Here is a 12,456-nt window from a genome sequence, read left to right as displayed (position 1 = left end):
ACAGATCGAGTGTGTGAGTTACCGTGTGTGTCTGTCTGTATGTGTGCCACTGTGTGTGTGTGTGTCATTGTATGTGTGTGTATCTGTCTGTATGTGTTTCACTGTGTGTGTGTCACTGTATGTATGTGTTTCACTGTGTGTGTGTGTCTCACTGTATGTATGTGTGTGTGTCACTGTATGTGTGTGTTTGTCTGTATGTGTCACTATATGTATGTGTTTCACTGTGTGTGTGTGTCACTGTGTGTGTGTGTGTATCTGTCTGTATGTGTGTCACTGTGTGTGTGTGTCACTGTATGTGTGTGTGTATCTGTCTGTGTGTTTGTATGTGTGTGTTACTTATTTAAAATTTGTAAAATGAACATGGTAATCAGGGGGTGTGGCCACAAAATGGGTGTGTCCACAGAGAGTGGCGGCCCGGCTGTTTGTATATTTTACCGCATATGGCCCTTGGTGAAAAAAGTTTGGACACCCCTGGTTTACAGGTTCGTCCCCCCCCCAGAGCTGCTTTAGAAGGTGTAAAATTACATTTTACTATTCAATATTATAAAAATGGTGTCACGTATAAAATAGAAAGTAGTTGGAAAAAGTCGTTATTTCTGGTGATCTATCTGAAAAAAGTAGTTGTTTGAAGGTGAATAACCCCTATAAGACATTGAATCTATGCTAGAAATAAAAACAAGATACAATGTAATGTTACTCAGTTATAAATAATAACAATAAACAATGTTGCTTATATTACTAGAGTATCATTCTCTGAGTTATGTTTAGAATAAACAGAGACCTATCCTTCCCATTGAAGGACTGATATAGAGGACTGCATTTTTAATAAAAAATTATATATATATATATATATATATATATATATATATATATATATATATATATATATATATAAACATACACACACAGTTAGACTCAAATATCTGGACATTCAACTTTATTTTTCTAACTTTGGTTCTGTACATTACCACAATGAATTTTAAATGAAAAAACTCAGATGTAGACTTTCAGCTTTAATTCAATGGGTTGAACAAAAAGATGTGAGGAATTAAAGACTTTTTTTTTTTTAAAAACAATCATTTTGTTTCAGGGGTTTAAAAGTAATTGGACCAGGGGTTCAAAGGTAATTGGGCAATTGACTCAAAGGCTATTTCATGAGCAGGTGTGGGCAATTCATTTGTTATGTCATTATCAATGAACCAGATAAAAGCCCTGTAGTTGATTTTGCTGTGAACAGACAACATGCGGTCAAAGGAGCTCTCCATGCAGTTGAAACAAGCCATCCTTAAGCTGCAAAAACATGAAAAACCATCTGAGGAATTGCTACAATATTAGGAGTGGCAAAATCTACAGTTTGGTACATCCGGCAAAAGACAGAATGCACTGGTGAACTTAGCAATGCAAAAAGACCTAGATGTCCACAGAAGACAACAGTGGTGGATGATTGGATGATCATTTCCAGGGTAAGGAGAAACTCCTCAAATGGTTAGAAGACGACAAGGTGCTCCAGAATTAGTTGTAAGGTTACTCACCAAACAGTGAAAGTGGTCCGGGTGCACCAGCCCCAGACCCCCAGCTTCGGGGAGCGGTACAGCAGAAGATAAAGAAGCAGGGCTGACCGGCACTCAAACGGATGTACAAGACCAGAGATATTCAGTTAAAAGATAAATTTATTGGTAGAAAAATTAAAAATATAGCTTCATCTCCATCCACCCTATGCGTTTCACACCCTTCAGGGTGCTTAGTCATGGGCTCCCATGAATATCTCTGGTCTTGAGTGGCGGTCAGCCCTGCTTCTTTATCTTCTAATGAGAAACTCCTTCACAACAGCCAAACAAGTGAACAACACTCTCCAGGAGGTAGGTGTATTGATATTCAAATTTACCATAAAGAGAAGACTGCATGAAAGTAAATACAGAGGGTGCACTGCAAGGTGCAAGCTACTCATAAGCATCAAGAATAGAAAGGATAGATTGGTCTTTGCTAAAAAAAAAAAAAAAAAAACATCTTAAAAAGCCAGCACAGTTCTGGAAAAACATTCTTTGAACAGATGAACAGCTCATGATCCAAAGCATACCACATCATCTGTAAAACAGCGGAGGCAGTGTGATGGCTTGGGCATGCATGGCTGCCAGTGGCACTGGGACACTAGTGTTTATCCATGATGTGACACAGGACAGAAGCAGCTGAATGAATTCTGAGGTGTTCAGAGACACTGTCTGCTCAAATCCAGCTAAATGCAGTCAAATTGATTGGGAGGTGTTTCATAATACAGATGGACAATGACCCAAAACATACAGCCAAAGCAACCCAGGAGTTTATTAAAGCAAAGAAGTGGAATATTCTTGAATGGCCAAGTCAGTTACCTGATCTGAACCCAATTGAGCATGCATTTCACTGAAAGCCGCTGCAATAAAGGCCTAACAGAGCATTAAAAAGGAGGGAACCCAGGTGATGTCCATGAGTTCAATACTTCAGGCTGTCATTGCCAGCTATATATCTATCTATCTATCTATCTATCTATCTATCTATCTATCTATCTATCTATCTATCTATCTATCTATATATATATATATATATATATATATATATCTATATCTATATCTATATCTATCTATATCTATCTATCTATCTATCTATATATATCTATATATATAGATATATAGATATATAGATATATATAGATAGATATATATAGATATATATAGATATATATATATATATATAATGATCAAAGGATGGACCAGCACTCCAGTTCAAATAAATAACGTGCTTTTATTTATCACCGTGCATCCAACGTTTCGGCCCGCATTGGGGCCTTTATCAAGGATAAAAGTGCTTGTAGTGATTTAACAATTTATATACCCACAATACCCCCCAGTATGGGTGTCATCATGACATCATCAGGATGTGCCATAAGCTTTTAGTGCAATTAAATTCACATGATAAAAATACATAAAAAAATATATAGGCTAAAAATACATATTAAAAATACATATTTAAAAATACCTTATAATATTGTGCCATTAGGTGTCACCAGACTGTAATAATACAGGTTCCGTCACCAAATTGTGATAATACAAATACTGTGTACTTTAATCCAAAACATGAAAAATTGTTACATATTGCTTATGTCGATTCCAGAAATAGCAGATACACTGTAGCAGCACCTATAAATAGAAACAAACCTTATCTCAACCATTTGAAACATGTGTATCAACCTTATCAGTACTCAATGTCTAGATATACATTGTCTATTTCTCTGTAATAAAAATCATAAGGTGCTGTGTAGTAAAAGAGGAGAAAAATCAATTTAGACTAAAAAACAACCCAGAGCTTGCTGCCCATTAAGACCCTTTGGTGCCACACAATCCAGCTCGTGGATCCAGAAAGCTTCCCTTTTTAATAGTGTATTATCATGATCTCCCCCTCTCGTTTTTCTGGGGATCTGTTCAATCGGCATACACCTGAACGATGCTGGACTATGCCTAGCCTCTGCCCAATGTTTTGCCACAGGCTGCTGTGTAATGTCCTGCTTCCTGTTTTTATTTTTCTCTAATTTGTCCGGATCCAATGCTGCCCTTATGCTTGATCTGTGCATTGCCATTCTTTCCTTAAATTGTCTGGTGGTTTTTCCGCAGTAAATTAGACCGCAGGGACACTTAATGATATACACCACCATGGTGGTATCACAAGTTATCCTCTGCCTAATGGTATACTTCTTACCCGTATGCGGGTGAGTAAAGAAAGAACCTAAAATCAGTGCACTGCATAATATACAGCCTTTACATTTATATACCCCTGGTCTCTGGAGTAAAAAGTGCTGTGCCTGTGGTTTCTGGTATTTATTTGTCGGATCCGAGGGACTTAATATCTCCTTCAGATTACTCCCTCGTTTATAGCTGAATTTTGGTTTAGGGGGCATTTTTTTAGTCAAGGTCTCATCTGTAGTTAGAATAGGCCAATGTTTTATTACACTTTGCTTCACTACTGTGCTGTGTGGCCCATAATGGCTCACATAGTACAGATCGTTGTCACTACCTTTGTCCTTATATTTGCATTTTGATTCCTGTTTCTGCAATACATCTTCACGATTAAGTGAAAGGGCCCACTTCTTTGTATCTATCAGCAATTTCTCTGGGTAACCCCTATCCAAAAATGTTTTACACATATTGGTGAGATCCTCCTCCCTTTTGGTCACATCACTATCAATGCGTACCACCCTAAGCATCTGTGACTTAGGTAGCGAATTGAGCAGATGCCTTGGGTGGTTGCTGTGGTAGTGTACCAATGTGTTTCTGTCCGTTGGTTTCAAATAAACACAAGTCTTCAACTCTCCAGCATCTTTATATATTTTTACATCCAAAAAATCCATTTGATGCATGTCATATTTGACTGTAAATTTCACTGGACTGTCCAGACAATTCAGACGTTCCACAAATGTGTGCAGATGATCTACTGGTCCCAACCACAAAAAAAAGACATCATCTATGTATCGTCTAAAAAACGCGCCATGTTTTCTAAACAGTGAATCGCCCAATATATGATCCGTTTCAAATTTGTACATATAGGCATTTGCATAATCTGGGGCCACTTTTGACCCCATTGCAGTACCCGTGCGTTGCACATAGTAGCTGTTTTCGAATTTAAAATAATTTTTATCCAAGATGAACCTGAGTAAGTCCAACATGAACTCAATAGGTGGACCTGAATACAGAGGGTTATTGGTGACCAATTCCCGCACTGCCTCCACACCTGCATCATGTGGGATGCAAGTGTAGAGGCTCTGCACGTCCATCGTCACCAATATCATATCCTCAATTGGAAAATGAATGCTTCGTATCACCTTTAGAAAATCATTCGTGTCTTTCAAATAGCTACATATGTTTTGTATACACGGTTGCAATAAACAATCCACAAATGCTGCAATGCCTTCATTTAATGAACCATTCGAGGAAATAATGGGACGACCTGGCGGCTTTTGTAAACTCTTGTGGATTTTAGGCAACGTATATATCATAGGCCTAATCGGGTGTTTTGGCAAAAAATAGTCAAACATATGTCCCGTGATCCACCCACTTTTTACAGCAAATTCCAAAATCAACTTTAGCTCTTTAAAAAACTGCTCTGCGGGGTCAAAGGGTAATCTCTCATATTTGCTCACATCAGACAATTGTGACAAAAGTTCATCTTTATAGTCCACATAATTCATGACAACAATTCCCCCTCCCTTATCAGCAGCCTTTATGATAATGTCCTTATTTTGTTTTAAGGACTTAATAGCTTCTTTTTCCACTGCAGTCAAGTTGCCTCTCAATTTACGCTGTGTATTATAGTAGGAGGACATGTCCACATTTAACATACGATTGAAAGTCCTAATGGATGCATTGGCACTTACTGGGTCATATGTGCTTTTAGGTCTAAATTTACTCAAGGCAGAAACTACCCCCTCAGGGGTACTCGTGTGCCTGTTAGCCAAATCTGTGTCAGAGGGAGCTGCCATAGTATTTACTTCCATGACATTACTATCGCTATTGGGATTGCTATGGGCTTGAGTTATGTCCTGGGCATATCTCTCCTTAAGTCTCACTTGTCTTGTGAATTTAAAACTATCCACAGTATGCAAAAAGGAGTTGCCACTCACCATCGGAACGTATCCGAATCCCTTCGATAGTAACGATTCCTCCGATGCCGTTAGTTGATGTGCTGATAAATTAAATATCAGGCTTTCTTTTTGGGCCCCTCCTGTGGTCTTCCTGACCTTGTGTTTGCTGGCACCCGATTGCCACCACGGCGGGTGGCCTTCCAGGGTCTCGGCCTTCCTGTTGGCGCTCCCCTAAAAAATGCGCTCGTGCTGATGGCGATCCCAAGGCTCTTCCTTCGCCCTCACTTTCTGATGCTCCACTTGCGGCTGACTGTCCATAACCCAGTAAGTGCCAATGCATCCATTAGGACTTTCAATCGTATGTTAAATGTGGACATGTCCTCCTACTATAATACACAGCGTAAATTGAAAGGCAACTTGACTGCAGTGGAAAAAGAAGCTATTAAGTCCTTAAAACAAAATAAGGACATTATCATAAAGGCTGCTGATAAGGGAGGTGGAATTGTTGTCATGAATTATGTGGACTATAAAGATGAACTTTTGTCACAATTGTCTGATGTGAGCAAATATGAGAGATTACCCTTTGACCCCGCAGAGCAGTTTTTTAAAGAGCTAAAGTTGATTTTGGAATTTGCTGTAAAAAGTGGGTGGATCACGGGACATATGTTTGACTATTTTTTGCCAAAACACCCGATTAGGCCTATGATATATACGTTGCCTAAAATCCACAAGAGTTTACAAAAGCCGCCAGGTCGTCCCATAATTTCCTCGAATGGTTCATTAAATGAAGGCATTGCAGCATTTGTGGATTGTTTATTGCAACCGTGTATACAAAACATATGTAGCTATTTGAAAGACACGAATGATTTTCTAAAGGTGATACGAAGCATTCATTTTCCAATTGAGGATATGATATTGGTGACGATGGACGTGCAGAGCCTCTACACTTGCATCCCACATGATGCAGGTGTGGAGGCAGTGCGGGAATTGGTCACCAATAACCCTCTGTATTCAGGTCCACCTATTGAGTTCATGTTGGACTTACTCAGGTTCATCTTGGATAAAAATTATTTTAAATTCGAAAACAGCTACTATGTGCAACGCACGGGTACTGCAATGGGGTCAAAAGTGGCCCCAGATTATGCAAATGCCTATATGTACAAATTTGAAACGGATCATATATTGGGCGATTCACTGTTTAGAAAACATGGCGCGTTTTTTAGACGATACATAGATGATGTCTTTTTTTTGTGGTTGGGACCAGTAGATCATCTGCACACATTTGTGGAACGTCTGAATTGTCTGGACAGTCCAGTGAAATTTACAGTCAAATATGACATGCATCAAATGGATTTTTTGGATGTAAAAATATATAAAGATGCTGGAGAGTTGAAGACTTGTATTTATTTGAAACCAACGGACAGAAACACATTGGTACACTACCACAGCAACCACCCAAGGCATCTGCTCAATTCGCTACCTAAGTCACAGATGCTTAGGGTGGTACGCATTGATAGTGATGTGACCAAAAGGGAGGAGGATCTCACCAATATGTGTAAAACATTTTTGGATAGGGGTTACCCAGAGAAATTGCTGATAGATACAAAGAAGTGGGCCCTTTCACTTAATCGTGAAGATGTATTGCAGAAACAGGAATCAAAATGCAAATATAAGGACAAAGGTAGTGACAACGATCTGTACTATGTGAGCCGTTATGGGCCACACAGCACAGTAGTGAAGCAAAGTGTAATAAAACATTGGCCTATTCTAACTACAGATGAGACCTTGACTAAAAAAATGCCCCCTAAACCAAAATTCAGCTATAAACGAGGGAGTAATCTGAAGGAGATATTAAGTCCCTCGGATCCGACAAATAAATACCAGAAACCACAGGCACAGCACTTTTTACTCCAGAGACCAGGGGTATATAAATGTAAAGGCTGTATATTATGCAGTGCACTGATTTTAGGTTCTTTCTTTACTCACCCGCATACGGGTAAGAAGTATACCATTAGGCAGAGGATAACTTGTGATACCACCATGGTGGTGTATATCATTAAGTGTCCCTGCGGGCTAATTTACTGCGGAAAAACCACCAGACAATTTAAGGAAAGAATGGCAATGCACAGATCAAGCATAAGGGCAGCATTGGATCCGGACAAATTAGAGAAAAATAAAAACAGGAAGCAGGACATTACACAGCAGCCTGTGGCAAAACATTGGGCAGAGGCTAGGCATAGTCCAGCATCGTTCAGGTGTATGCCGATTGAACAGATCCCCAGAAAAACGAGAGGGGGAGATCATGATAATACACTATTAAAAAGGGAAGCTTTCTGGATCCACGAGCTGGATTGTGTGGCACCAAAGGGTCTTAATGGGCAGCAAGCTCTGGGTTGTTTTTTAGTCTAAATTGATTTTTCTCCTCTTTTACTACACAGCACCTTATGATTTTTATTACAGAGAAATAGACAATGTATATCTAGACATTGAGTACTGATAAGGTTGATACACATGTTTCAAATGGTTGAGATAAGGTTTGTTTCTATTTATAGGTGCTGCTACAGTGTATCTGCTATTTCTGGAATCGACATAAGCAATATGTAACAATTTTTCATGTTTTGGATTAAAGTACACAGTATTTGTATTATCACAATTTGGTGACGGAACCTGTATTATTACAGTCTGGTGACACCTAATGGCACAATATTATAAGGTATTTTTAAATATGTATTTTTTAATATGTATTTTTAGCCTATATATTTTTTTATGTATTTTTATCATGTGAATTAAATTGCACTAAAAGCTTATGGCACATCCTGATGATGTCATGATGACACCCATACTGGGGGGTATTGTGGGTATATAAATTGTTAAATCACTACAAGCACTTTTATCCTTGATAAAGGCCCCAATGCGGGCCGAAACGTTGGATGCACGGTGATAAATAAAAGCACGTTATTTATTTGAACTGGAGTGCTGGTCCATCCTTTGATCATTATATATATATATATATATATATATATATATATATCTATATATATCTATCTATATATATCTATCTATATATATCTATATATCTATATATCTATATATATAGATATATATAGATAGATAGATATAGATAGATATAGATTATATATATATATATATATATATATATATATATGCCCCACCTGCACCTCATGTCGCTACATGTCCCCCAGTCAATCATTTTTGCACCCACATACTGGCAAACGGTTGGAGATTAGACATCATATTACATGTAGTACCACACGTGATATATCTTATCACATGCCCGTGTGGGTTATCCTATGTCGGAAAAACTGACCTAACCCTTAGGCTCCGGATGGATGCCCATCGATCCGCAATAAGCACGGCTTTTAGGGAAAACTACAAAACCGGTAGCCAAACATTTTTTGGAAAAAGGCCACAGACTTCCAACTTTTAAATTTATTGGGATTGATCATATTCCACCACTTAGAAGGGGAGGGGATCGTTCTAATATTCTACTCCAACGTGAGGTATTTTGGATAAAAAAACTAAATACTTTAGCTCCTTTAGGCCTGAATGAAAATTGTCCCTTAACGTGCTTTTTACAGCAGAGGTGAGACATTTATTTGCCAGATTGTGCTACATTGTGTGTGCTTTTTTGCTTTTTTTTTTTCTTTATTATTTTCTGTTTAAATATTTTTTGAGTATTTTGATACATTGTACATATTTGAGTAACATGCCTCAGCAGATTGTAACAAATATGTATGTGCAGGTCTCTGCTTTCTCTATAATTTACTCTGTGATTTTATCTATCTTTTATTTTACTTTCTTTTCTTTTTGGTGTATATTTATTTCACAGGTTTTCAAAAGGCTTTATCCTAGTCACATGGGTAATAATACATGCTGGTGATTGGCTTCCTCTCTAATTTCACTTGATTCTGATCTGGTGTATGTGATTGGGTGAGTGCCTTTCCCTTCCTTCTTTTTGGTCTATTTAAAGGTTTGATTTTAAACATTCATGGTCTTGAAAAAGGTCCTAGATGTGGACCGAAACGTGGCCTGTTTTTAATTAACTTAAATAAAATTATGGTTTTAAAATAACCTATTTAAATGTTCCCAGTGTGCACTCATTCTCCCTTGGAAAATATATATATATATATATATATATTATATATACAAAATTGTTATTAAAAATGCAGTCCTCTATATCAATCATATGTTATGCAGAAATATTTTATTAATAAACAGAATGCAGTTTGCTTTTCCCAAATCTAACCATGAGTTGTTTAAATACAATTGCAATTATAAACATAAACATTATGTTTTATTTGCCAAGGTAACCAACCTTCTTTTTAGATGTCCTGCTCACTACAGGTGGATCATTCCATCCATTTTGAGGACCTGGGAAAATATATATAATATATAAATAAGTTTCTTAAGACTGACTAATTTTTAGTCTTAGTTTGTATGATTTGTGATCGCAGTACATTGAATAGAATCATAATAACATTGAATAAGTTAATCCTGGCAGTGATTACCAACAGCATCTATGAAACAAAAAAACGGATTTCAGAACAGAATTCTGCTGGAGCAGCACTTTTAACTGGTGCATTTGAAAAAAAAAAACAAGTTTTCCCACATTATACCTTTAAATGTGCAATGAACACAGGACACTGGAGAAAAGCTGCATATTGAACATGGTAGCTGTGGGCACTCAAAATTATTCTAATCTGTTATCAAGAGAAATGGTATTAACCACTACCAGTAAAAATATCAATTTATGTATTAATGGTTTAAATGACACAAATTTAGCATGAGAATTTAGCAGACCAATATTACAATGTTAAAAATATCCAATCAATAACACAAACTCATCTTTAGTAATGGTACTAATCACCATATACTGGTGATATGCTCTTTTATTTGAAAATGTGTTTAAATCTATTTAAAGTAAGTTACTGTGACTGGCAGAACATTCCACTGGTCTTTTGCTTTGCATATCACTTTTCCCATTACAGTGTGACTAGCAGAATATTCTGAACCAATTGATGTTGCGAGTTTATGTTACTGATTGGACATTTTTAAAATTTAGATATTGGTCTATTATATATTTAAATTATTAATACATTATTATTTTAACTTCTTGTGGTTTTTTTTTTTTTTTTTTTTTTTAACCAGAATTAGAAGATATTTATACATTAATATCTTCTCTTTTCAAAACATTTTTATTGAAAAACAATGTCATATTCTCTAACATATCTTATTTTTCTTTTTATGCAGATGGAATATAATTCTCCTGCGCAGAGGAGAGCAGTATTTTCACTTTTCAAGCACATTACAGAAAGCAAAAGAATCAGAACTGTTAGAGTCCTTGTTTTATACATAAGTCTCTCAATGTAACTATAGCAAGGATTCAAATTACATGTCAACAATAATATTGAAATTAACAAAAATAGAATAAAATTTAAACCGTCTAAACTCTTATCGTCTTTCTGTTACATATCTTAATGTCTCCTATTAAAATATGTTAGTTGGTCCAGGAATCTCCCTTATAGGTTTCAACTCAAATAAATAAATACTATTACTTGTTCTAAATAATTCCATGCCCAGGCTCAATAACTATCCCATACCGATTGCCAAATCACAAAGTGGTATAAGCAATCCACGGTGACCATATTTTGGCATAAACATTATAATTATCTGTTGTGATACTTAACAATTTTTCATTAACCATTATCCAGTTCATTTTGAGGCGGAACACCGCTATAGGAATGGAACGTTTTTTCCAGGATGTTGCAATGGACTGTTTAGCAGCTATAAAGATAAATTGAATCAATTTTCGAGTAGACTTATCCAAATTGGGTATCGATGTATTTAGCAGTGCCTGCATGGGATCCTTACGGAGATTAACACCCGTAATGGAATCAATCAGAGTGAATACCCTAGACCAAAATCTAAATACCTCTTTACATTTCAACCAAACATGAAACATGGTACCTTCCATCCCGCAGTTCCTGAAGCATAATGAACTTGAGTTAGGGTAATATTTATGCAACTTGGCAGGGACAATATACCAGCTAGATAATACTTTATATTGTGTCTCTTGAGCCAGGATATTAATAGAACTTTTGGCTGTATTTTCCCATATCTGCTGCCAAGTAGTATTGTCAATTGTTTTATTTAATTCCTTTTCCCATTGTGTTGTATAAGTAGGGGGCGCAGTATTAATTGAATTTAGGATTTCTTTATATAGGATAGTTATTATACCTTTGTTACAAGGAAATTTAAGGCACATTTGCTCCCATGCTGTTAATGTTAAAACTTTAGTATAGCCTGCAATTACCTTATTAATAAAATGGCGAATTTGGAGGTATCGAAAGCTTTCAATCCTAGGGGGATTATATTGGGCAACTATAGAGGACCATTGCATAACACCCTGTAAACCCAGAAAATGGTTAATATAAATTTTATTTCGCTCTAACCACCATTGAAAGTCTTTTCCCTGCAAACCTGGCTGAAACTTAGGGTTTCCAAATATAGGCATGGCTGGGAGATGTGGAGACTTCAGAGGCGTATTTTGTTGAACCTGGTCCCATATAGCTAAGGACATTTTCAATACAGGAGTTGAAACTTCGGGTCTCTCTCGTTTAGGAATCCAAGGCAACACAGTTGGATGTATAGGTTTTAACCGTTCCATCTCAATTTGAGCCCACAATGGAGGAAATGGCCTATAAAAGTGAATCAATGGCACTATTTGTGCTGCTTGATAATAGAAAAGAAGATTAGGAGCACTCAGCCCTCCTTTATTTTTCGGCAATGAGATAGTTTTCTGTGATAACCTCGATTTCTTATTTGACCAA

The 12,456-nt window shown here is 36.8% G+C and overlaps 1 protein-coding gene and 1 long non-coding RNA gene across 20 annotated transcripts in view; one reads left to right on the top strand and one right to left on the bottom strand.

Annotated features, from left to right (window-relative positions):
* LOC121403686 overlaps nt 1–11,070 on the top strand; it is a 29,400-nt gene extending 18,330 nt beyond the window's left edge. The window contains exons 3-4 of one of the 2 annotated variants that reach the window (XR_005967441.1): nt 9,456–9,556; nt 10,877–11,070. This is a non-coding gene — a long non-coding RNA (uncharacterized LOC121403686). Of the gene's footprint in view, nt 1–8,747; nt 9,557–10,876 lie in introns of those variants that run through there. The other variant, XR_005967440.1, reaches the window with a different exon arrangement.
* LOC108711672 (protein transport protein Sec31A) overlaps nt 1–12,456 on the bottom strand; it is a 232,555-nt gene that overhangs the window by 37,579 nt on the left and 182,520 nt on the right. For all 18 annotated transcript variants that reach the window (XM_041591387.1, XM_041591395.1, XM_041591430.1 and 15 more), the window contains one exon: nt 9,942–9,997. In XM_041591387.1, the coding sequence (XP_041447321.1) occupies nt 9,942–9,997 (56 nt within the window). The remainder of the gene's footprint in view (nt 1–9,941; nt 9,998–12,456) is intronic.

The sequence above is a fragment of the Xenopus laevis genome, chromosome 1L, assembly GCF_017654675.1.
Source record: "Xenopus laevis strain J_2021 chromosome 1L, Xenopus_laevis_v10.1, whole genome shotgun sequence".
Classification (NCBI taxonomy): Eukaryota; Metazoa; Chordata; class Amphibia; order Anura; family Pipidae; genus Xenopus; species Xenopus laevis.
The sequence above is the reverse complement of the archived record's forward strand: the minus strand, read 5'-3'. Positions and strand labels throughout refer to the sequence as shown.